This window comes from Mizuhopecten yessoensis, unplaced genomic scaffold (assembly GCF_002113885.1).
Source record: "Mizuhopecten yessoensis strain PY_sf001 unplaced genomic scaffold, ASM211388v2 scaffold11017, whole genome shotgun sequence".
In the NCBI taxonomy this organism is placed as follows: domain Eukaryota; kingdom Metazoa; phylum Mollusca; class Bivalvia; order Pectinida; family Pectinidae; genus Mizuhopecten; species Mizuhopecten yessoensis.
In genome coordinates, this window is record NW_018408837.1 from 184,504 (window position 1) to 209,306 (window position 24,803).

A 24,803-nucleotide genomic window follows, 5' to 3' on the forward strand; every position below is an offset into this window, starting at 1 on the left:
TGGGATATTATATACTGTTTATAGCTTCTTCTGCGATTATTGTTGTCATGTAGTTAAACTATTTGTGGAATTAAATGTGAAAACGTAGCTCGAACTCGAAGTTAATCAAAATAAAACCAAACATTTACAAGGAAACCCCCTTAAAAAGTACAGGAACACTAAGACTAAGTGGTCTTGAAAGCTAAGCGTCTTCTGTTTCATTGATGACACCCGTCATATAGATATATTTCAAATCAATTAATAAACGTTCTTATAGAGGGAGCTGCGGCAGTGACAACTAGCGAAGTAATGTCCTACGCAGTGGTTTTAGTACCCGAGGAAAATGCAAAAATATGTTGTGTTTTGCATGTGTAGCTTGCCATTGTCATATTGAAATGTAAACTTTCATTAACCGTATGCTTGTCAAAGTTACTCTTGTTTGTTGTAGACTAAGTTTCATTGAGTCTGCGATAGGAATGTAAGTACTGCAAAAAAACTTTTAAAAAGTGTGGAAAAAATTATCATCACATTTATTAAATCATTAGCTCAGATTGGTTATGTTGAATAAAAGTCGGACATTAAAATTTTGGGATCACGATACTGCTGGGTGATAAATGTGAAAGTCGAAATTGCATGATTTTGCAAAAGATGTCACGGCTAATACATAACCTGAGTTACTAGATCAACATATGTTGAATATTGATTTTAAAGAAAGTTGTCATTACATTATTGGGGAAATAAAACCACTTGACACACTTTATCCTTACCTCCAGACATCCCTCCTGAATGATATGAGCATCTTTTCTTTCAGGTATGAATCGCATAAGTAAGTACATGTATCTAACAAAACTCACCTTAACTGTGCAGAATCGAATATGGCGTACAATAGGTTTACATGATTTTCAAATAAGTTGATCATTTATATAAATGCTGGTAATTTAATCAAATCTTTAAATGGAACATGATATATTGAATAATATATATACAAACAATTTCAAGAAACCTTCTAATGCGAAAGTGAAAAAATAATGAAAATAATAACAACAAAATGTTATAAATATTGTGTCGCCTCAATCAACGCTATCGAGGTTATATTTCATAATGAGGTGAAGGAAACATTTCTTAATATTTAGCGGGTGCATTATTTGAAATCAACATTTGTTTTGACATTTAATTTCATAAATTGGAATATTTTGTAGAAAAGACACCAGTAGGTACGTATGCTATTTAAGTTTTTGTTTTTAGTTGATACACTCTAAGCAGTTGTTGTACGTATTCAAAGATAAAATGTCACGACTTAATTGCTTCTTATGGGCTGCGAGCACAGCATTTGTTTGCAAAAATGCGGCCAATGTAGTTTTAAACGTAATTTTTGATCAAGTTACTACTATTGAGCTTACCGAAAAGGAAGATGAACATTACAAATTGAAACATAAAGTATTAAACAGTAACTAGCTTATCATTCTACGTAAACTTTAATAAATTGCTAAATATATATTTACATTGCATGACCATAATATGAATTTTCCGTATTAGAATAAGGTTCAATGGATTTAAAAAAAACGCGTTTTGATTGTGTCTATGTTTGATACATATTTATATATATATTGCAATGCGACATTGTTACTTTCTACAACACTATTATACGTCGTTGAATCAACAAATGACAGTAAATATCAGTAACCTCATTGCTGATTCTGATTTGAAGGATGCAAGTTATAAAGCATGCGCGCTTAAAAAGTGTGCAATTGAATATTGCTTTTGCTTTAATATGAAGATATTGTTACACCTTTTTATTTTATAGATTGATCGTGGATGACACAACATCTGTGGCAGTCCAGTACGTATCTAACACTAATTATATGTATGTTTGTATATAATGTAATTTTTTTAATATGCTTGACCTTATGGGAGACAAGTCTTTGACTCAATATGTTATCAAGTTTAAATAAGATTATGATTATTATTATTATTATTACATGTGTGTATTCTATATCAATATAATTTTTTTGATTGGAGTTTTATGTAACAAAAGCTTGATCAAATATAGATATATATTACTTGTTGAATGAATCAATTCATTATAACGGTATACGTTTTCTTGTTCATAAATACATGATAAAAAAAATGATTTACTGATCCAATTTTCTCTCAATTTATCAAACAACATATATCTGTGCTATTTCAAAGTTATTACGTTTGTACGAATTGGTTTATGATGCACACGTACAAGTCAGATATTTGTTACAGTGATAATGCAATCTGCAATCGGTTTAATAAGATACACTATTCTAAACATATTCTATTTATAGATTATCAGCCTTCCGTCAGAGGTGTGAAAAGTGAGTACATATTTATAACGAGGAAAGTATTTGTGATTTTCACGACCATTTGTATTTATCTTTAGATATGTTTCTCATGGTTTATTGTTACGCTTTCTGGCAATCTCAAATGAATTATTTGAAATAATTATGCAGTTTTTTAGTATTCAATGATAAATGATGACCCTTACAGATACAAATATTATCGGTTGTTCATATTCTATGATGAAATAGTGATATTTCATATTCAATTCTTTTAAATCCTATGTATTGTTCTTATTTATATTAACTTTGTATTTGTCTAAAGTTTGACATTAACTATTTGTTATTGTAAATCTTTTATTCATATGAAATGTAACAACACCCACGATGAATCCATTTAAACATTTTTGTACATTAGTTATTTTGCATTGCAGTGGAGCCAAGCCAGAGGTATTGGAGCGCTTAAATAGGTAACACTTTAGAACGTTTGTTCATGACGAAGAATGACACCAGCTGAGTCATCTGTATGACCCTATACTGACATAACATGAGAAGGGGCTAGATCTACACCCTTCCTGTAACCTATCTTATGCAGTGTGTATACGCTCCCTATCGATAGGCGAAACGTCCCTGGTCGAGTGACAAAAAATATACAATTTCGTTACATCGTTGTACAGGTAAAACAAAATACAAATCGCTCACTCAGTCACAGCTTTACAATGGGATCTTGTATTAAATCCAAAGAATTATGAAAATTGCTTCAAATGGAAATGTATATTACTGTTAACTGGATACAGTGTATAAGATTTTCTAAATCCTAATTTAACCTACATGTATGGGCTATTTCAGAGGAAGTCAACTAAAACGGAATGTAATATAATACTAATGAATTGGCCTGTTGTCTTCAATTCTCTCTCATTTTACCAAGGTATTACATACAAATGTATTCGATCTTCAGGTTTATCATACACATGTCCCCCTCAAGTCTCGTCCAAAACTGTATGATGGTATTTGATACCAGAGTAATCTTGTTTCATTTATCAGTTTAGAGGAACGGTTGGATCGTTTGTCGGGTGTCGAAGACAAATCGCCTGCGTAAGTAAAAGTTGCCACAAATTGATTTATAGAAACTGATTTTAAATGGTACTTATCATAGTGTACGGTTTATCGGTTAATATTGTGACTTTCGTTATTGATATTCTAATAATTTTAAAGGATGAATAGCGACTTCTTTTTTTTTTTTTTTTAATTATATTAGTAACTAATAATTTGGTTAGTACATCATGAACAGGGGAAAATTTTGGTACCTACTGTGTACCATGAAACTTGTGCCCAGTCAAATATTCGCCCTTTGCCGGTGAAATTTATGTTCGCCTTGTCTTAATTTCGCCCTTCACATGTATTTACCATTTATTGTATATTGCGTACCAATATTCACTTGTCATAAGAAAATTCGCCCTCAACGGGGAGGGCGAAAAATGTCTCAGTATACAGCATTTATGATGCTTTTTTTGTTAATTGCAGGGTGCAGACAGACAACCTTATAATGGTCACCTGTCATCCAGTTAATCCGAACACAATATCGGACCTGGAGTTTGGTGCCACAGAACAGCTCGAAACGGAAGTATTCTACTTAAATACGGAGTCGTTCAAAAAACAGGGAAGACGGAAGCTGGTTGAATCCGATATCCAAGGATGCATTCAGCTATGTACACGTGATATCGAGGAAACTATCGTTAGAGTAGCAGATGGAAAAGTTAGAATCGTTGCACCGCTTGACACCAATAGAAAGTACTTGTCTCACCGTCTACATCTAAAAGATGATGATGGATGGAAAACAATTAGTGGCGTTCTGAAGGTAAAGCTCCTTTCCGTATTCTTGCATATGCACGGGCAGAGGATATGAAATAGTTGTTCATTTTTGATATAACATTGAATGTACATATTTTTACGAGTGTACTAGAATACTCTCGTTATTAGAAATGAAATTCTCGATTAAAATAGGATTTAGCCACAATCAATCAAAAGGTATAATTTTCTATGGAATATCACAAAATGTTATATAACTTTATATTCCTTATGGACACTTTTTTGGTACACGTCTATTTCTTCACACAAAAATCTCAAATGCATGTCCGCATGTCCGTTTCATAATATTTTACCATTTTTATAATTGTTAAATATAGTTTGAAAAATACTATCTATAAAATAACGTTTTGATACAGCAACCACCATCATTTTAAGTTGTTACAGCATGTCTTTTGATAGGATCAAATGCCGTCATTTTTTTTCCAGTTGCTGTTAATGTTAATGATGCTGTGTGTAAAATACTACATTTTCCGTATTTAACTTACCCAATATGATGCATCATGCAACAGTGAGAAAATAATGATGTTAGAATAGCGGTGATAATAATAATATAATGTATACATACATATAAATGCATTATCATACAAACAGAATCGCCAAGTGGTGTTAAAAGAATTTGATGGTTTCTTGTTCGTCTTTCTCATTAGCAAGGAACATTTGAAGCGACCATCCCTATTCCGGTGAAAGCGCTGGTATGCGTTACATCTATGGGGACAGTATACGATGTTACAGTTGGTCCAAATGGAATGGAACATCGTTTTGCCTCAAATAGAGATGTTTTGATCCGTTTCCCTAAAGGATCCGTCCAGTCACGTCAAGTGGTACATGTGTCGGTAAGTCTTCATGTAATCAATATGAAGTTGAATTTTGTAGTTTTAAACCTCAACGCGACTTTGAGGACTTCTTGCATTTGTTTGTTTTCCTTCTTCTTATTATTCCTTTTTGTTTGTCTTCCACCTAAAGGTTTGTTCAGTTTTTTGTCAAAAAGTACTGTCCGGATACTTATGAAACGTAACATTGATGGACACATGTAAATTAACATCTCACATTTCTCATTAAAATCTAGCATTAAACATGGCCACTGTGACCTGTGATTGTCTTAGACATGTAGGGCTATACCTTTTGTTTGTTCTTTGTATTGGATTATAATGAAAGTTGGTGAAAGAAATGTAAATATCATGTAGTTCTAGAGTTAAAAACAAGGTCGATGTTTGTGTACAAATTGGACGATCTTGCCTGGATTATGTTTTGTCAACATTAAATATTTCTTTGTTTGTGTATTATTGGATGACGAACTTAACCGCAAACTATAATTTGCCTGTATCACAAAATGTTCTCTACGGCCTGTATTCTGATTGGCAGAAGTTGAGAATTTCCATGAAGACCGGTTATCCATTTTATTCTATATAATATTGTATTGTTGTTAGGGGGATACGGAACAAATGAACTTTCCTACTGCAATTAGACTAGAGTGTATGTCAACGTTGTGAATTCATTAAACAAATATGTATTTTAAAGTTTTTCATTACAAATTAATTCAAAGTCAAACGAAACATATAATTAAATAAATGAATTGCAATGCAATTTCTGTGAGACCGACTCTAAAAAGGACACAGGAACTATGTTATGTGGTTTTCCGATCGTCTATCAGGGGGGCAGTGTCAGTTCCAAGTTTTTTCAAATTTGTGTTTAATACCTCTAGAGCCATATTAACATTAAACAGCCCAATGTCCTAAACTGAAAATCTTACAAAGTCCTTTGATTGTACCAAAATAAATTGTTAATCTAAACTTGTATTTGTATAATTCTAATAATGTTTATTTCTGTTCGACATACTCCAATTCTGTTGTTTGTTGGAGGCACGGTAGTCTAGTGGTAGGACGCCGGGCTCGTGCCGAAGGGTTGCGAGTTCGACTCTCATCACGGCACTGTGTTGTATCTTTGAGCAAGATACTTTACTCCGCTTGTTCCAGTCTACTCAGCTGTAAATGAGTACGTGGTTGGGAAGTGCTAGAATTTTAGAATGGTGGCTGTGAGCGCCTATTGGCAGCACCGGATGTAGGTCCCCAGGGAGTTAAGGAACATTTTGGCTGGTTGCAAAGGCCCTTTAACCACGGATAATAATTAGTGAACCGTTTTGAGACGACCTACGAAGTAGGTTGTGATAAAGCGGTATATAGGAACCTCGAATTATTATTATTACTATTATTTGCCAATACTGATTTGAATTCCTCCTTTGTTGTAGCTGTTTTCATTTATTTAATTTGTTTATCATTCTTTATTTGATGATTTCGTATTGTCTTTTCAGCAGAGTCATGTAACGAGTGAGCAGGATGGAAGTAATTTACCAACATATTATGTAATATAAGTTGGTTTATTCTTTTGTAGCTGGAATCAGCTGACCGTTCCGCAATACAGCAGCTGAAACAAAACCAGCCCGAATTGTCCATTGTAGGATACACTGACATCGTTCACATTAAGCACTCCGAGCCATTCATGAAAGATATATGTGTTGAACTACCGATGGAAATGATTACGAGTGATGATATCGCCGCCTGTGAACTTATTTCGGTTCATTTTCACGATGACGATATCGTCATTGACCAAAAGGGAAACAAGTTGAAAAAAGTCGGGAAAAACAAAATCAAACTCGAAACATCTGTGTTCTCTGGGTAAGAAATGTACCTTTTATGCATCAATACATTTGATGTGTGATAAATATAATATTTCGATTTTCTTTTTTTAACACATTTGTTATCACATAAAATGGACAGTCAGAATATTTTATGAAAAAAACAATAATTATGTCTTCATGCTAAAATGTCCAGTTAAACGTTATTTGATATAATACTAAAGTAATATATTTTTATAACTTGTTACAAAACAGTAGCCCATTGAAAATACATTTATAAACAATGGAACTATCCTTTTGCCTTACGGAATCATGCTTATAGTTTAACTAGCGGAACAAACAGTAATTGCGATAAGTAGTTAGACATGAAATTATCTTCTTGGATTAAAACTTCAAACCAATGATTATTAGAGTAATCACAGTTATGTCAACAAAACATTACAATAATTTGATATAGTTCTCATACATATATATTAAATATATTTTTCTGGATATATTAAAAGATTTATTAATAATTCAGTATTTATTAAGTTTATACATAAATATTTCATATTTTTTTTTAAATAACTAAATGTACATGGATGCATAATAGGATACTGATAAATATAAATCTTTTATTTGAAGGAAAAGTGTAGTCGCCAAAAAAAGAAGACACAAACAGAAAAAGAAGAAGACGGATTCTGAAAATGTCCATGCTATATACGGCTATAACACTCCCTGCAGCATTCTGGTGTTTCTTGGAGTGGGACCGACGGAAAATTCTTGGCTGATATGGGGAGAAATTGCACCGGAGCGCGATGTTGAAGATGTTGTTTTGAAGCGGACGAACAGCAACAATTTAAGAGAACCTCCTAACTGTAGATCTGGGGGGAAATCGTTTAAAAAGAAAACAAGGATACGAGTACATCTTGGGTCAGATGGATGTTTCAAAATGTGTAACGGTGTTGCAGAAACACATACGATCGTTTATCTTCCAACAGCAAAACACAACTACATCAGCTTTCCTGTAACTAAAACTGGAACTGGAGAAATGGCAATCCTGCATTTCAAATCTGAAACAAAGAAAACACCTTGTCAATTGTATACAGCATATTTCCGTCCAGTCGGAATATTGCCGCTTTCGTCCGAATCTTCAGATGCAGATCAACCGACAAGTATGTATTACTACCATGATCGAACTTATCTATGTTAATCAAAACATAAATTATCCATGTTCAATGTCTTTTATCATGAAGAAAATGCTAAAATATAACCAATCTGGCAACTTTGGTTGAGAAGCGCAGTCGTTATTATGACAATCTGTCAGATATTAAGGACAGTTCAAAATGTGTCGTAAATTTGACGTTATGTACATCTGTAATTGTTTTACATTGCGATAAAATCATAACAATATGATTCTGCCATAGACACTAAAACAATTATATAATTGATGTTTTAATGATAAATTATGTTAAAGAATTCATTGCAATTGCAGTAATAGTTTTAACGAAAACGTTTTAATCGTCAATTCGTCAATCTTGTTTTATTAAAATATTGTTTACATTTATTTATTATTTTTTCATTGTTTTGAGGGATGTTTAACAGTGTGCTCAATATATAACATTGTTTTTGTGTGATGTCAAAAAAGATATGGAAGATGTTTTTTTTCGATTGATTCGAGAAATGTTAATAAAAATATGACTATATAGAAATGGTTGTCCTTAGTCATTTCTTCTGTATAGTATTTAGTAAAAAAAATATTGTTTCTTAGTCAGTGTTCTGTATGTTAAGTAGTAATAACATATGTTTATACTTAGTCAGTGTTCTGTATGTTAAGTAGTAATAACATAAGTTTATACTTAGTCATTGTTCTGTATGTTAAGTAGTAATAACATATAGAAATGGTTGTCCTTAGTCATTTATTCTGTATAGTATTAAGTAGAAAAAATATTGTTTCTTAGTCAGTGTTCTGTATGTTAAGTAGTAATAACATATGTTTATACTTAGTCAGTGTTCTGTATGTTAAGTAGTAATAACATAAGTTTATACTTAGTCATTGTTCTGTATGTTAAGTAGTAATAACATATAGAAATGGTTGTCCTTAGTCATTTATTCTGTATAGTATTAAGTAGAAAAAATATTGTTTCTTAGTCAGTGTTCTGTATGTTAAGTAGTAATAACATATGTTTATACTTAGTCAGTGTTTCTGTTTGGTATTCAGTTATACAGTATTGTTTTCTTAGTCAGTGTTCTGTAAGGTAAGCAGTAGTAAAGTGTTTTTATATTTAGTCATTGTTTCTGGTTGGTATCTAGTAATAAAGTATGTGTATATCAAAAAAAAAACGACACCATTTTAAAGATATCTTTGCTTTCATCCGCTTTGTCATTCTTTTTCAGGTTTCTTCGACAGTCGGAGCATGCTGACCTTAGTGCAAAACCTTGATATCGGCGATTTGTTTGCTTTGGCCACAGAACTTGGCATTTCTTTGGTAAAGTACCAAGACCTTCGCTTTATGCATGGTCATCACCCTGTAGAATTCAAAATGTCTATTATAAATAAATGGCTGAAATCCAGTACAGGTGAACCAGAAAAAGCTCTATCACAATTGACAACTGCCCTTACGAACTGCGATAACAACAGTGTTGCTGAAATATGTAAATCTGTGTTCCGCGAAGGCAGAGGATTCAGGAAAAATGATTTCAAATGAAGGATGTTTGACAGATTGTGGCTTGTGCTTTAACGTTACTGTTGACTCATAAATGCGTAAGTGTACTATGTTATATTTTTCTTAGTACCTGTTTTTTCACAATATTCAGCTATATATATAGAATATCGCGTAACCTATACTACTCATCCATCAGATACATTATAATTTTCCCCCTAATATCATGTTCTACCTTTCATACGGGCTATCACCGTTAAGGTACACATGTATTATCAGCAAAGCTATCTTGTAGTGCACGATGGGATGGACTACGTGTAAGTACGTTAGTACTTGTTCCCCGATCATCAAAATCAAATGTTATTTGTAATTGTACATGTCAATTGACATGAATAAAATATGGTTTAGCTAGCATAACTGATATGCTGACTTGATGCATCAGTTTTGAACATGTCATAGTAGCAATATTCATTAGATGTTATGCCGATGATGACGTCATGAACATTTTTTATAAAGACCTGATGCACGATGATTTTCATCTAGTTCATTTCCAACATATGCACCTTCTATTGTTTACGGAAGCCGGTACGGGCCATCGAGAAAACAAATGTTATGTACGACTTAGCTATTTCGTAGTAACGACTTACTATCTCTAGTAACGACTTGTACGCCAAGGTGATGCCAATGGTCCCTGTCTATGTCCAATATTGCAAAACACATGTATGTATTCGTATATCGTTGCATTGCAATCCTTTTGTGATGCATCTTTGCGACCATGGAGGCACTTTCGGGGACTTCTGTAATTGTTCCCATTACAATTAGTACTTGTTAAATCTCACAAACCCAGTTTGGGGACTTGCTGTTTTACTTCTTTATTTTCGAGATAGCTAAGTCGTTATTACGACATAATATATTTTTTCACTTTGGCCTGTACCGGCTTTCGTAGTTGTTGGTTTTCATCATCTTGTTTGAATAACACATGAACACTACAGTAGTAATGCGTACATAGATTGTCAGTGTTAACTTAGCCTTCCGCGTGTGCTCGTACCTGCTGATGTTCCTTGTAACATAACTCTTGTCTAGTTAGTAAGATAGTAACCTTTTGCTATTCATAATCTATTCTGCTGAGTATGTATCTATTTATAACCTTCGTAAATGTTTCAACTGTAATGTTCTTCAACATGGATTCTTGTTGATCACTTGTTACCGTATTATGTAAAAGTTATTGTGATTGGCTCGTTCATTCATATGCCAAGTCCTTTCATTGGCCGTGCGATTCAGCACGCGCTGGGGCTGCGTTGAGTTAAATTGATTGATCTCCGCGGAGCCGGCTGTGTATTTTGACAGCAACGTAGAATAACAGTTATTATGTGTTTCGTCATTTAATTTGATTTGATTAAGTTTATTTGGTACCTGGAACGTAGATTTGTTTTAATTTAATATAGTGATATTCATAAATTTTACAAAAAATAGGCCCGTTTAGACGGGTTGTTTTTATATAACATTATTGTTTTATAAGTGTCCCAAGAAGGGCCCGAACCCCTAGTTCGGGAGAAGCCCCGACTTCTCGAGGATTTCCCGAATATTTGAGTTACTTCCCCTGTACTATATCAGGCGACTAATATAGAGGCTATGTGATTTGTAGACCTTTTTATCTATGTATTCTATGTTAATCTTAGGTGACCGGCTATACATACGTTTGTGATAATAAACTATCCCTTTAAAATCCTTGTTTATTTTTTGAAAGGGGTTCTGAGACGAAGAAAACTTGGTGTTTTTTCCTCCTGTGAAGACTTGTGAGGTCGAACACTCTTCAGTATATATATATATATATATATANTTTCAATGATAGTATATCAGTTCTATCTTCTTGTAATATGATGTATATGTACATGTAACTGTTCTGTTTCACTGTGTCTTGATAAAGGAGCGGACCGCTCCGCAAATTTGACAACCTAAACTTGTCCACACTGTTGGAATTACTTCTTTGCCCCATATATATATATATACATATTCCGTCTTTGCGTATTGCAGAGTTATCTTCTCTTGGGAACAGGTATTGATTGTTACGTCACTTGTTTGTGAGAGTAACGTCTTAATTTTTGAGAAAACGACGTAATTTTATCACACAAACCAATGACGTAATAATCAATACCTGCTCCCAAGAGAAAATAACTCTGCAATACGCAAAGACGGAATACTGTTGTCTGCAGCGCGTTAGAAATATAAACTCCTCATAAACAACACAACACTCATTTTCAGAATGTAGGCATTCATCAAAACGGCTGTACAGTCAGGTATATTACTATCGTTATTTTTCTTAAGTAATTATCAAGTAACAATTAATTGACTCGTCTCTAGTAATTAGGTAAAAAGAATTAAAAAAATAGCTATAGCATCTTCCTTAAGGCAAACTTTGATATACGTTGCCTAATTCTGAGTTTCTGCCTTATTGATCGGCTGTATAGTCAGGTATATTACTATCGTTATTTCTCCTAAGTAATTATCAAGTAACAATTAATTGACTCGTCTCTAGTAATTAGGTAAAAAGAATAAAAAAAATAGTTATAGCATCTTCCTTAAGGCAAACTTTGATATACGTTGCCTAATTCTGAGTTTCTGCCTTATTGATCGGCTGTAGAGTCAGGCTATACTATCGTTATTTCTCCTAAGTAATTATCAAGTAACAATTAATTGACTCGTCTCTAATAATTAGGTAAAAAGAATAAAAAAAATAGTTATAGCATCTTCCTTAAGGCAAACTTTGTTATAACGTTGCCAAATCTGAGTTTCTACCTTATTGATCAATTTTGTTATGATATCATCTTGCCTGTACTGTGTGCTGTGCATGTCTCATCAAGGGCTGTACCCTGGGACACGATGAAGAGGATCATGTTGTCAGTAAGCGACGCTAGAAGATATTTAGTCAATATGAAGCGACTATCTAGTGTAGACACATTCATTTCAATACCTGCATAAAGCGACTGTATCATGACAAGTAGATCAATGACCTATTAGAGAAACTGATATGTTTTTTATTGCCTTAGCAAGAAATTTTCGATTTGAGAAAAAAATGGCTGCATATTTTGTGTCGTATTTATTATACCCCCGCAACGAAGTTAGGGGGGGGGTGGGGTTACTGGAATCACCCTGTCTGGAGGTCTGTCTGTCTGTCGTCCGCAGTAACTTGTCCCGGAAACCTCCTCCTTAATTAACAGGTGGATTTCAGTGAAAATTTGCATGAATGATCAGTATTTTATGTATTTGTGCACCGGCATTTTAATTTGGGATTTCGACCTTTTTGGTGGAGTTATGCCCCTTTGTGCGAAATACTTGTCCGCACACACCTCCTTAACTAACAGGTGAATTTCATCAAACATTTGTATGAATGATCGGTATCTTATGCAGTTGTGCACCCTTATTTTAATTTGGGATTCCGAACCTTTTTGATGGAGGTATGCCCCTTTGTGCGAAATACTTGTTACTGGTGGGAGACTATGGATTGATTTGCAATGCTCTGCCTTAGTAAGCCTTTAACTTACAGTTCTGGTTCATATAGCAGCGGGGGTATTTGTTAGCCTTTGGCTTACAGTTCTAGTTACGTTCTGGTGTGTCTTTGTATGAGAATGTGTTGCATGTTGTGATCTATTTTAATACTTTTATAATACAGTAAATACAATGTTTTACCAGGGAATACAACATGAACGTGGCTTTTCACACATTGAACTTTTACCTTATTTAAAGGTAAGAATCATCAGATTATGTTCTGTTTTGCAATTTCTGAAACGTGATGACAATTCGCTATTGCAAATTGATTTAAAATTAATTCAAATAAATCTGGTGATGTTTCCACTGAACAATTTCGTCTTTGCGTATTGCAGAGTTATTTTTCTCTTGGGAGCAGGTATTGATTGTTACGTCATTGATTTGTGTGAAAAAATTACGTCGTTTTCTCAAACATTGATGACGTTACTCTCACAAACAAGTGACGTCACAATCAATACCTGCTCCCAAGAGAAGATAACTCTGCAATACGCAAAGACGGAATACATTTAAGGGCGATTGTTTGAGAAACCCTGCAATACCGGGTCAATATTTAAATCAAATGTTATTTATCAATATCTCCAATAAGACGTTTCAAGACCGACCTGTCTCTTTGTCTAGCTTTGACTGAGTGAGCGATTTGTTTTGTTCACCTGTAGTACGTTGTGACGTTGTATATTTCATATGTCACTCGACCCGGGTAAGTTTGCCTTTCGATAGTGAGTGTAGATACTGTATTACTGGTAATCTATACAATTTCGTCACATCTTTGTACAGACAAACAATAAAAATCACTCACTCAGTCATAGCTTGACGAAGGGACCAGTCGGTCTTGAAACGTTGCGACACGTTTGATACGTACTTTGTGTATAAAAAAAAATTAAGTATGTTAATTACCGGCTTCAGATTTATAAACATGTCGACATACGGCGTTTGCTTATTCAACATGATTACACGACATTGTTTAAACTTCTTGCATGCCGACGTTTTAACTAAGGATTCTGAAAGCTATTATATTAATTTTCTATGTAGCTAAATGAGCCATATTGGCTTTCGTATTTGACAGTCTTTGAAATAGACGAAAAGTGCCGTACATTCTTCTGCATGTTTTCTCTGAGCAAATATGATGCAGTAAAACCCAATGCTAAGACTAAGACTAAGACAATATCTTTTTTTACCATACGTTTTAAAAAATGAATTAAGCAGCTATATGTTAGCTCTATTTCAATACGGTCATATGTGTTCCATTCATGTTCCTGTCTACTAATGGGGTACACTGGACAATGATTAGTTGAGCAAGCGTAAATGATTGAACGTCTCCAAGCGGAAAAGAAAAAGATGCAAACTTTGATAAGTGAATCTAACTTACCGAAATTTTCCTAGTCATAAGTAACTTTTCAAGAGATGTTGCATATTGTTTACCAGGTTTTGCTGCTCCAACTAGTCTGAAGTCTAACTAATACCATTCCTTGCTCATCGTGTCCATGGTAGCCGAAGCGGAGACAGGAGTAAACGTTGAAAGCTTATGTCAGACAAGCTGTATTTCGAGAGTCACTTGTTAAAATATGTTTGGTATTGCATGATAATATATTCCATTAATAAATCAATCTAAACATAACGAAATAAACACAAGCGTTGAAAACGCAAAATACAGTGTCAAGTCATTCGGTGAATATAACCATCTGACCCTGGCAAATATCTTGGCGCCATTCGAATGCTCAAATTGCAACAAAGTATATTTTGTATGGATATCTTAAAAAAAGAGACCCGGCGCAACTTTACATGTCATGTGCAGAATCATCAATCCGTGAAATTAGAATTAATTTCAAAGAAAAACTTTGACAAAATGATATGAAATTTAAGATTAAATATACAAACAAAAATATATTGAGACACCAATTTTATTATCAAAGTTAACGTTTGGTACACACTTTGAGTCTTTGTGTCAATTGAAGGACAGTTTCAGTAATAAAAACACTCAAATCAAATCCGTTTTGTAATACTAGTTTGTCGTTGAAAAGTAATGTAAGTAAATTATAAAACGGCAGGATAAGGGGTTAATATACACAGGAATGGAATGAAGAAAATATATATATTGATATTGTAACAAGATGTGAAATCTGTTCGTCTGTTTTATATCGACGGCTCCCACTCTGGTAGGCATTTTCTGCAAATAAAATAAAATCGAATTAGGTATACAAAGATATGTTTTTCACTGAAACGACCATAACTTTGAATGACGTTTAAACCACCCAAACCACCCAGACCCCTTTTTTCGAAAGGTTGTGGTATTAACTACATGTAGTTTATTTCATTAGACATATTATAATAATTCTAAAAAAATCACACTTTTAACAGGACGTAAAACATGAACAACACCAAACCAATTTTCGAAGGGTTATTTATGGTATTAACTAGTTAAGACATATTATAAAAATTCTAAAAAAAATCAAAATCTTATAATCTTATAAATTGCACTTTTCTGTTGCATTTAGGTATTACTACAAGGCGATTCATGATGAAAATACATTACATGGTAAAAGAAAGATGCACGCTGGTTTTTCAGTAAATTAGGTTTTTGTTCATATCAGAATGCGGCGTCAAGATTTGAGGACCTCAACAGTTACATAGAAGACACCAAAACAAAAGAAGGACTATAGGAATCAAGTTGAAACAGGAACTTTATGAGCATAGGCTTTGCCTGCACACTGTGTATCATCTGTCATGCGAACCCAACAACGTTCCAGATAACATTCGGTTTCGGTACAGACAAGGTTTAGTACCTCAGTATGTACACTTATATTAAGTGTTGTCTGTTCAATATTTCCATAGTTAATACATGTTAAGTGGATTAGCTGTACATATAAGACGAATTAAGTAAAATACGAAAATCATTTCCTACCTTCTAGCTCCATTAAGGTTCCATGTCGTTCTGGATGTCCACTCGACGGTTTCGATACTGGTATTCACTTTCAACGTTCCGACCAGGGAAGAAGCGACGAAAGGGTACTAGAAAAAATAAACAACATATTGGCAGATAAGAGGAATTTGGGTTTATCATTTCCGCTCCATCGTCATAGTTAGAACAAAAGTTGATGTTTTCTTTCCTTCGAAAAATTTAAGCCATCCTGTCGATTGTTAAGGAAGAATATTTGTGCTAGCCAAAAGCTTAAAATTTGTTACGTCATAGACAGTGTTTTAGGCACTCTACACATTTTTGTATTTTTGTTTTAAGATCACTTATGGAACTGTTTCAAGGTTATTTTCTGAACAATTATATTTATATTTTTAACAACGTCTTAACGGCAAAATGTCTGGAGAAATGATGACAGTATAGCGAGATTTTAATATACTGTATAGTTGCTAATATTCACGAGGATTTTAATTTCGCTAATTTCGCGAATGCATCGAAATTCGCAAAATTTTGTAATGCGTGACAAATTTAAAACATGTCACGAATATCCAGGTCTCATACGTTCAAGATGTCAGTTGAATGGAGGCCGCTACGTATAAACAACGTGTTGAAAAAAGTCCACAAAACAATTTCAACATATTCGAATAAAATTTCTAAACGTAAATAAATACACTTGGTATGAAATCAGGACAAATGGTTCCAAACAATGCGTCGCCCAATGTAATGCCTATCCATGAAAGATTTTTCACACATTTGCTACTCCCAATATTCGAGCTAAAAACAATAGAACGGTCTGCAAGTCCCTAACCTTGTCTTGGCCACATTCATTCCAACAAAACATGTACATCAGGTCCTACATAGATAACGGCTATTTCGTTTCGACTTTAAGTCTGCAATGGTCCCTACCGACATTTTCTTTCAGGCATAATTGTTACGTGTTTTAAATCTATGGCGTTATTAATATTCACGGTCAGCTTAAAACGTGATGTGAGAAATCCATGCTGATTTTAATAAATAAAGTTTCTTATTTTGTCGGTGAGTTTCGAGAACATAGCCTACTTTCCCGACAGTGTGGTGACGGAAACCGGTTCAATGTTACAGTTACCGTCGCAATCCCTAAGTTTGGCGTTCTCACTCACGAACTCTACCCCAGATCGTAACAAACTAATGAATATCTTGCAATCCACAAGGCTCATACATAGATGACAACAGTGCAGAAACGACATCCAAATGAATTTGATTAGTACTAGAAACTATTTGCGAGGTGTTCCGAAATAGACTTACAGAAATTGTGATTCGCGAAATGAAAACCCGAGAATAAGTTCCGAAAACAAAATATATCTTGCATCCACGAAATTAAAAAAATATAATCAGCAAACTAGTGAAAGTTTAACTTTTCTTGCTTACCTCTATAGCCTGTCGGACCTCTTGGGTCGGAGACTGGAATTAAACGGGATATGGAATTAGGTAATTAATGATATCATATAATAACACTTCAAAACTAAATAAAGTGCAAAACGTTACTTACATCACATAGCATATCACAGACATATTTTGAAGGATAAGTGAAAAAGCCAACCACAGGCGGGAAATGCACGTATGTCAAGAGCATTATATGGCTCTGGATTGAAACAGTATGGAGATGACATTTTGTCACATTGCATTGACCGAGAGATACAGGAAAAGTATTGGAAAATGTTGGTACATGAATGTAGCTATAATAACACTAAACATGTTTTACAAAAGGAAGGGGAGTAAGTTTATTATTTGTAACTACGGAACATATTATAAGTGATATATGTTATTAAAACAAACTAAAATGAGGATAAAGCAAAGTTACCAAGAGATATACATGTTGCACAAACCATGCATTTGAGGTTTCGGGCAAGCAGTATTTTCTTTCATCAGGATTTTATCAAAATCAACTTTGTACATGTTTTTATTTTTTTATCAATAATGAAATGAATTGAAAATAAAAATAAACAATTTTCAGTTAGTGATGATTATCAAATAATTTATTTTAGAATTATTGAAAAAGTAGCCATCCTGTTATAGTGGAGTAATATTTTTCTTTCTTTAAATAGCCAAGGAAATGTTATTCAAAACACAGATATGTAAACTTTGAAATTCCTAAAATCCTCACTAAAACAGTAAAAATACTCACAGGTATGTAACTCCGGTCCGGGGTCGATCATTGGCTGAGCTGAAATTGCATTTATTGAAAATAATAAATTGATCAAATAGTTGATTACTTGATGGTCTATATATAATTCAAAACCAAATTTCTTGGACGATATGCACCACACAGAACATCAATTTGGTAGAGGTCTGTTTTTTCTGTCTTCCATTGAGGTAAGTAAAATGTATCTAATTGTGATATGTATAGCATGTCAAACGTTGCCAATTTGTGAATGTATTTGAATTAAAAAACAACTGAACTTACAAAAATAATATTTTTAATTCAAAGAGATAATCATTTTATTTCAAATGGCTAAACATTAAAAAAGAAAACATTGATATTTCTATTTCATTGAATAAACATCAAATCAAAAATGCATATACAAAGATGCATTTGAAGTTAATGAAAACGTAATTGAAATGATTATACATTAGATTAAAAAGATAATTACGTTCAGCTTAAAAACTTTATATATTTATATTCCTTCTTTTAAATATGGTCTACTAATTTTTACGGTAATATTTAATCAAATATGTAGGATTTTTCTAATTCAAGTTATTTATTTAAATTCTAACTGCATCTTATTTTCATTCTGATGTAAATTTATATCCAAATGTTTTTTTTCTGGAATCCAATGTTATTTGTTTTAAGAAAATCAAATACTTGACTTAATCAACTTGAATGTATATTTTCTTTGAAATATATCAATTGTTTTTGAGAATTTAACATGCCCAAGACATTGCTTATTGTGTACATGTAGTTCACTCTACTATGCGCGTTTTCGTCCTGATACAAATACTTATTAATATTATTATCAGTACAATTGTATATCAATAACTTACGATCCTCTGGATTCACCGGTTCTCCTGCGACATATGCTGAAAAATGAATAACACAAATATGTTTTAGGAATGTTTACTTTTTTTCTAGTTTTTTGGTGTGGTAAAGGGCAATAACTCCTTATTGGTGAAAGCAGATGGCTAATAAAGATCATGCTTTAAACCAAGATGTTTAAATTTGCATTTGAAACGATGTTCTCTATTTTACCGATGTGTTTTAAAGCTGATGTTTCACTAATCGTAAGCTTTTGATGTTAAAACTATTTGCCTAGGCGTTTTGTGGCTGCAAAACTTGATGCCAGGCTTCGTGTTAAATTATGATGTTATCAATGATGAAGCGGCTTGGGGCTATGTTATTTTAGATTTCGTTTTTTATGGTTGCCTAATGGAGATGATGTTTTATTTGACATAAACTGCTTTATAAAACAAAACTGTATTAAGACATAAAACCTCCTAAGTACGATTTGTTTGTCATGTTTTTTAATAAGAATTATTATCTATTTTTTTATCTAAAATTACGTCTTACAATATTATGTTCTGGACCGAAAACCGGATATATTTGAAGATTACTTTTTCAGCGAAACGAATAAAACGACACTAAGACAATCAGAAGTCTGACAACAGGAAAGTATTTGCCAAAGTATCAGTTCAAGTAATGTGATATATTTACCATCCAAATCAACCTCGGGGAAGATGAGAAGTTCCTCTGGTACATGGTAACCGGGTGCAGCCACTTCAGAAACTCCTGGAAACTTCGGGACTAAAACAAAATGAAAAATAATATCAATCCCGGGATTATGTTACAGTCCATGAGTTGGAAGAAAAACGAAGTCTTACAAAACGAAGAAGAACGTTAATATCCTTTGAGGATTGGCTAGATTTATAACCTCCAGATTAATAGTGACTTGATCCAAAAGCTGCTGCTGAACTGGATTAATGAAATAACGATGAGCATGAAGTGGATATTTGGGATCATATCACTTAAATTGCTTTCAACAAATAACAGGTATTAGTTGATACATGACTATGTTGCGAATGTACCGAACGAGTGTAACATCATTTCATATCAGTTCTTATAACTATGAAACTAAAAACATAAAAGAGAAAAGAAAAAAACGTGAAATGGGACCAAAATCATAATGAAGAGTATTTTTTACAAGCATTGCTGTTGGCACTATTAGAAAAAATAACTCTATATAAGGCCAACGTTCCGTTTGTCACCTCGCTTACAGTGTACAACTGAAATATTTTCAATTCCCCTTTTCTGTTGTTTTTTTCTAACAAATTTTCTTGGGTGTTGGTCCCTCAATTAATTTCCAAACCCCTTTACAACGTATTTTATGACACATGGTGGTCGTTTTACCTATATATAACATTAACAAAATGGCTACAAGCATTGCAAAGGATCCACTGAAAAGTAATGGTTATGGTTGGTAATAAGCGTAGACTGATGCGTCCTGCTTCCTCTTATGGTCAATTGTGTTCGATTTCGAGATAAAACCAAAGTTTAAAAGATATTTATATACATGTATGTACTTACAATTGTCGCCAATCCCTGGTGGTCCAGGAGGTCCTTGCTGGGCATTACCTGTGTGCACGGAAAAAACACTTTTACAGAGGTATCATAAATAGCCCAAGAGGAAAGCAACTGCTGTTAAAATGTCGTTAAAGGTAAACAACATCAAGATGACAGTGCGTGGGCACAAAATAATATTATGAGATTTGAAACTTTCAGTTGCATCACTGCATTCCATCAAAAAATTAATTATTTTACAATTTTCACTAATTCGACTATGATCATTAAAAAGGAGGATAGTTAAAGATTTCAAGTCATGCAATATCACATGATTACATCAATGCTTTTAATAAACGTAATGAAAATTCAGACAGTCTCGTTAAGTACTGCAGAATAACACGAACAGTCATATGCATTCAGCTTTAATGCATATATTATATTTTCTAATTCCAAATATTCGTGTGCAAAAACCGATGATATGATGTGCGACCATGGATATATCGACATCTTACACGAAAGAGTTCCACTACCATTTTATAGCATATAATTCCTGTAAGTGGAACATGTATTTTAATTGATTGTCACTTTTATGTGAAAAAAGGTTATGTATTCAATTTCTGGAATCGCGATATTTTATCTTGTTTGTTTTGCCTGTCCCTAATCGTACTGAACATGAGCTTATTCAATACTCTGATATGGGATTGTAATTAGACAGTTTATGGCATTCATAGCTATATGACTGCAATATGGCATTCATAGCTATATGATTGCAATATGAATATGTAGGGTTATATAGTGGCAATGTCATATGATGGTAAATATACGTTATGGGAGAATATTGACCATTTTGTGCTTATTCGAAGATAAATGAATCAAATGACGTAACTCATTTTTCTACTTTGTAGCAATACCGATTACAATAAAGACGTCACACCTTAGATAACCAAACGCTTGTCATAACGTATTTTGTAATGGTATAATTATAAGTTCTTTCATTTTTTAGAAGCAATTTCGATTCCATTTACAATATATTACAATGGAAATCAGGAAACACCCTATGTTGTGTAGAAAATCAATAAATGCAATGCATAGATTTATAAATGCTCGGGAAAACGCCTACGTTTGAAACGATCTATAATTGCACATTTATTTCGGAATAAATCAAGATTAGAAATACGTTTTGTAATAGACAATGCTATATAAAAAAAAGCAACAGTCGGTTTGATCACAACTTCGTGCCAAGGCTTATATATGATATATTTATGATGTCTCCTAATGGTTCTTGTCTCCAGATTTGCCGCTTAAATGACATAGGGATTCTGTCTGCCATCTTATTTAAATGTCCATATAAAATATTGATGCATTAATGGGAACAAAGATGAGCAGATCGCCGGAATGGGAACTTCTGGCTGAGTCTGTAATCTACAAACTGATAGCATAATCACTGTATTCAAATTGTGAGGGACATTACTGATCCATGCAAGCATGCTCGGACATCGATAAACCATTCGCAACTAGTCTTTAGTGGTCGTCCTGTACGAATTATCGACCCTAAGGATTTTTTTTACATGAATCTTAATATCTAAACATTGGCATAGACATTGGCAATACATGTCAAATGGATAGTTGCTGCAATAGCATTTCTAATCCTTAAATAATTTACCAATATTTCAAAGATGATGATTGCTTTCTTCAGAGAATTCGCATGTAAGTGCCTTTATACTACACGCGACGATTGAGCCAAAATACCATATTGCTGGTCTTCCACAGATAAAACCGAATATATCATAGATTGATATATCAATTTGTCGGTCATTAATATTAGAAATTCCATTTAATCTTTATATAGATTCTAAAATTCTAAATTGCGAAAAAATGAGGGGCTCAGTAGCATTGACTTTCATTGACTTGTATTGTTTTTTTGTAAATTTCTTAGACTTTGATTATTTAGATGTATAACGCTAACTGGATACAAGCATATTTACAATGAAGTCCGTTAAATATTTATTATCGATCTGATGTAAGTATTCACTTATGTTTTCGATAATTATGTGTCTGTATCGTCAGTGCATACGAGATTCCTTGAACAACCCGACGTCACCAAAATGTTTGCTTATAATGGTTGTCTCTTGTTGTTTGAGGCGGGATGAGAAGCTTCAAAATGGCGCTGATCCAATTGAGTTCATAGGCCCTTAACGCAATTTCTTTTGATAATGCTTATAGAGAAACTTGCAGTGTTCTTCAACTCCAGGTCATAATTTCATGGCTAAAATTATATCTTGTAGTATAATATCTTACATGTCCATGTTCATATTAAAATTGGGATGATATTTCTGTTTAATTATTCAAATACAGAATTAACAAGATATGTACGCATATTTTTATACATTTATTCCTTTGAAATTCCGCACTCATCGCCTCTATGTACTTAAATCAACATCCTGGAGATTTTATAAAATGAAATATCTATATATTACTGTTAATAATTGACGAATTTGATTTTTGATAACATTAAATTGTTTACTTATTTAGATACACGAGTGTGGGAGTTATTTACAATTCTTAACATTGATTTTATTATAATTCAAATATATCACGTACGAGTTTAAGAATCTAAGTTATTTTGTTATAATTTACATGTACTTTAGCGATGTACGTACAATTGTACTTTCTGTGATTATTGCACGTCAAATAAATTAAAACATTAGTTTTGTCTTTCTCCTGAAATAATGACGTCATCATATTGATTCATACATGTTAGAATTCATTATGAGTCATATATTTAACATTTCACAAATTTATGCTGTGACGTAATTACTCTGAATGTCTGACAGATGAGTCTTTATGAGGAAAATGTGTGGTTTTAAAACTTATAAACCTATATATCTACAACGAATATGACTGCCGAAGAAAGACAGTTATTTCTGGTAACAGAATAACACCTGCAGCTTTTAACTAATGTAAGAATCACAACACACATCTGTTGCGATATCCGAATGCCAATTTTCTTTGTCACGCTTCAATAACGCAGTTCGCACGCAGGCCAAATTCAAAGCATGACGAACGTATTACGTACGAATATATCACAGTACTGTAGCAGTAATGTGTTAGAGTCTATGGCATGGGGCTTAGTTAACTTAACCTTTTTTTTCAAACGCTGTGGTTAACATTGATTTATGTTTTTCAAGTTTGCACTTCTTAACTGTTGTAATCTTATTATCATTGAAGGCTTTTGTCACGATTGTTTTTGTAGTTTTATCTCTTAGAGGGCGTGCCATAAGTAAGAGTGCACTATGCAGATTATGACTCTAAGTTGATGAACTCAGCTAATTTTACATTAAAAGATTCACTTAAAGTCTTTAATTAGTAAATGTATGAAATCTCACCAGTTCGTTATACAAACTCAAAAAAAATATAACATGTTTCTGAAGTGCATATTGTTTTTGATTTGATAATTACAGGGCCCCGATATGGAAAATTAGATCAGCTTTAAAGTAGCTGTATGTGATTTTTGGTTATAGATTATTTTCAAAAGGCACCAACATGTTTTTAAAATATTCAATTTAATAAATAATCAGGCATTAAGGAAAATCAATTTATAAATTCTTAACATTTTTTGATTGGTACATTAAAAATAAAAAGAGTGAACTAAACTAACCAACCCTTACTTTATAGACAGTACTAAGTTGTATGTGTAACAAAGAGATTGAAACCTGCACTTGATAATGGAGTCGTCGCGTGCATACATGTTGAACTACTTTTAAAAACTACACAGATAAATGAACATGTTAAAGTACATGACCCCACAAATAACTTGTACATCACGACCTAGTTAAACATTACGGAGAGGACGCAAAACAAATGGGGTCCTTTACATACGCTTACACGCAGCCAAGCTAAAGACTACTACACTACGGAGTATCCAGCTCTCTGTTTAGTGGTTCAGGTTGTTGATATACACGGTGGCTGCTGATTTAATCTTTTTATGTACACCGAAACATAGCAGAGGCAACAATAAGCGTTTGCCCTTTCTATCAGTCTGTCCATACAATATCTCGTTTGGTTGGACTTTGATATAGCCATATTACTGTACATGTAATACTAGAAGTCAAGTTCATCAGAGTTCATATATTGACATTGTATATGGGTGATCACATCAATATACTAACAGTAGCTTTATAGCTGTATTACCGTAATACTAGAAGTTAAGGTTGATGAACGTTCAAATGTGGACATATCATGAGGGTTTTCACACCAAATTGCTAACAGTAGCTTTATAGCTGTATTAGGTGTAATACTAGAAGTTAAGGTTGATGAACGTTCAAATGAGGACATATCATGAGGGTTTTCACACCAAATTGCTAACAGTAGCTTTATAGCTGTATTA

General features: G+C 33.3%; 2 protein-coding genes and 1 long non-coding RNA gene across 4 annotated transcripts in view; 2 read left to right on the plus strand and 1 right to left on the minus strand.

The window, feature by feature from the left end:
• The window catches only part of LOC110464637, a 5,036-nt gene extending 4,196 nt beyond the window's left edge, over window positions 1–840 (plus strand). The window contains exons 4-5 of the long non-coding RNA XR_002464520.1: window positions 428–457; window positions 791–840. This is a non-coding gene — a long non-coding RNA (uncharacterized LOC110464637). The remainder of the gene's footprint in view (window positions 1–427; window positions 458–790) is intronic.
• A 14-nt stretch (window positions 841–854) lies between these two features.
• Window positions 855–11,138, plus strand: LOC110464627. Its single transcript, XM_021519955.1, has 11 exons — window positions 855–859; window positions 1,179–1,193; window positions 1,784–1,819; window positions 2,292–2,321; window positions 2,717–2,752; window positions 3,327–3,377; window positions 3,807–4,140; window positions 4,799–4,984; window positions 6,540–6,823; window positions 7,408–7,937; window positions 9,160–11,138. The coding sequence occupies exons 1-11, from the start codon at window positions 855–857 to the stop codon at window positions 9,468–9,470; spliced, it is 1,818 nt and encodes a 605-aa protein (XP_021375630.1). The 3' UTR covers window positions 9,471–11,138.
• A 3,715-nt stretch (window positions 11,139–14,853) lies between these two features.
• LOC110464650 overlaps window positions 14,854–24,803 on the minus strand; it is a 16,155-nt gene continuing 6,205 nt past the window's right edge. Inside the window, exons 3-9 of one of the 2 annotated variants that reach the window (XM_021519987.1) lie at window positions 20,441–20,488; window positions 19,571–19,660; window positions 18,904–18,939; window positions 18,047–18,085; window positions 17,290–17,322; window positions 15,876–15,977; window positions 14,854–15,137 (exon numbers count right to left, since the gene is read on the minus strand). In XM_021519987.1, coding sequence (XP_021375662.1) covers window positions 15,883–15,977; window positions 17,290–17,322; window positions 18,047–18,085; window positions 18,904–18,939; window positions 19,571–19,660; window positions 20,441–20,488 — 341 coding nt within the window. In that variant the 3' untranslated portion in view covers window positions 14,854–15,137; window positions 15,876–15,882. Of the gene's footprint in view, window positions 15,138–15,870; window positions 15,978–17,289; window positions 17,323–18,046; window positions 18,086–18,903; window positions 18,940–19,570; window positions 19,661–20,440; window positions 20,489–24,803 lie in introns of both variants that reach the window. The other variant, XM_021519986.1, reaches the window with a different exon arrangement.

Excerpts from the sequence above, each read along its gene's own strand:
- LOC110464627 (XM_021519955.1), top strand. Across the intron at positions 2,753-3,326 it reads GTATTGGAGCGCTTAAATAG|TTTAGAGGAACGGTTGGATC; the intron begins GTAACACTTTAG and ends TTCATTTATCAG. Across the intron at positions 4,141-4,798 it reads CAATTAGTGGCGTTCTGAAG|CAAGGAACATTTGAAGCGAC; the intron begins GTAAAGCTCCTT and ends CTTTCTCATTAG.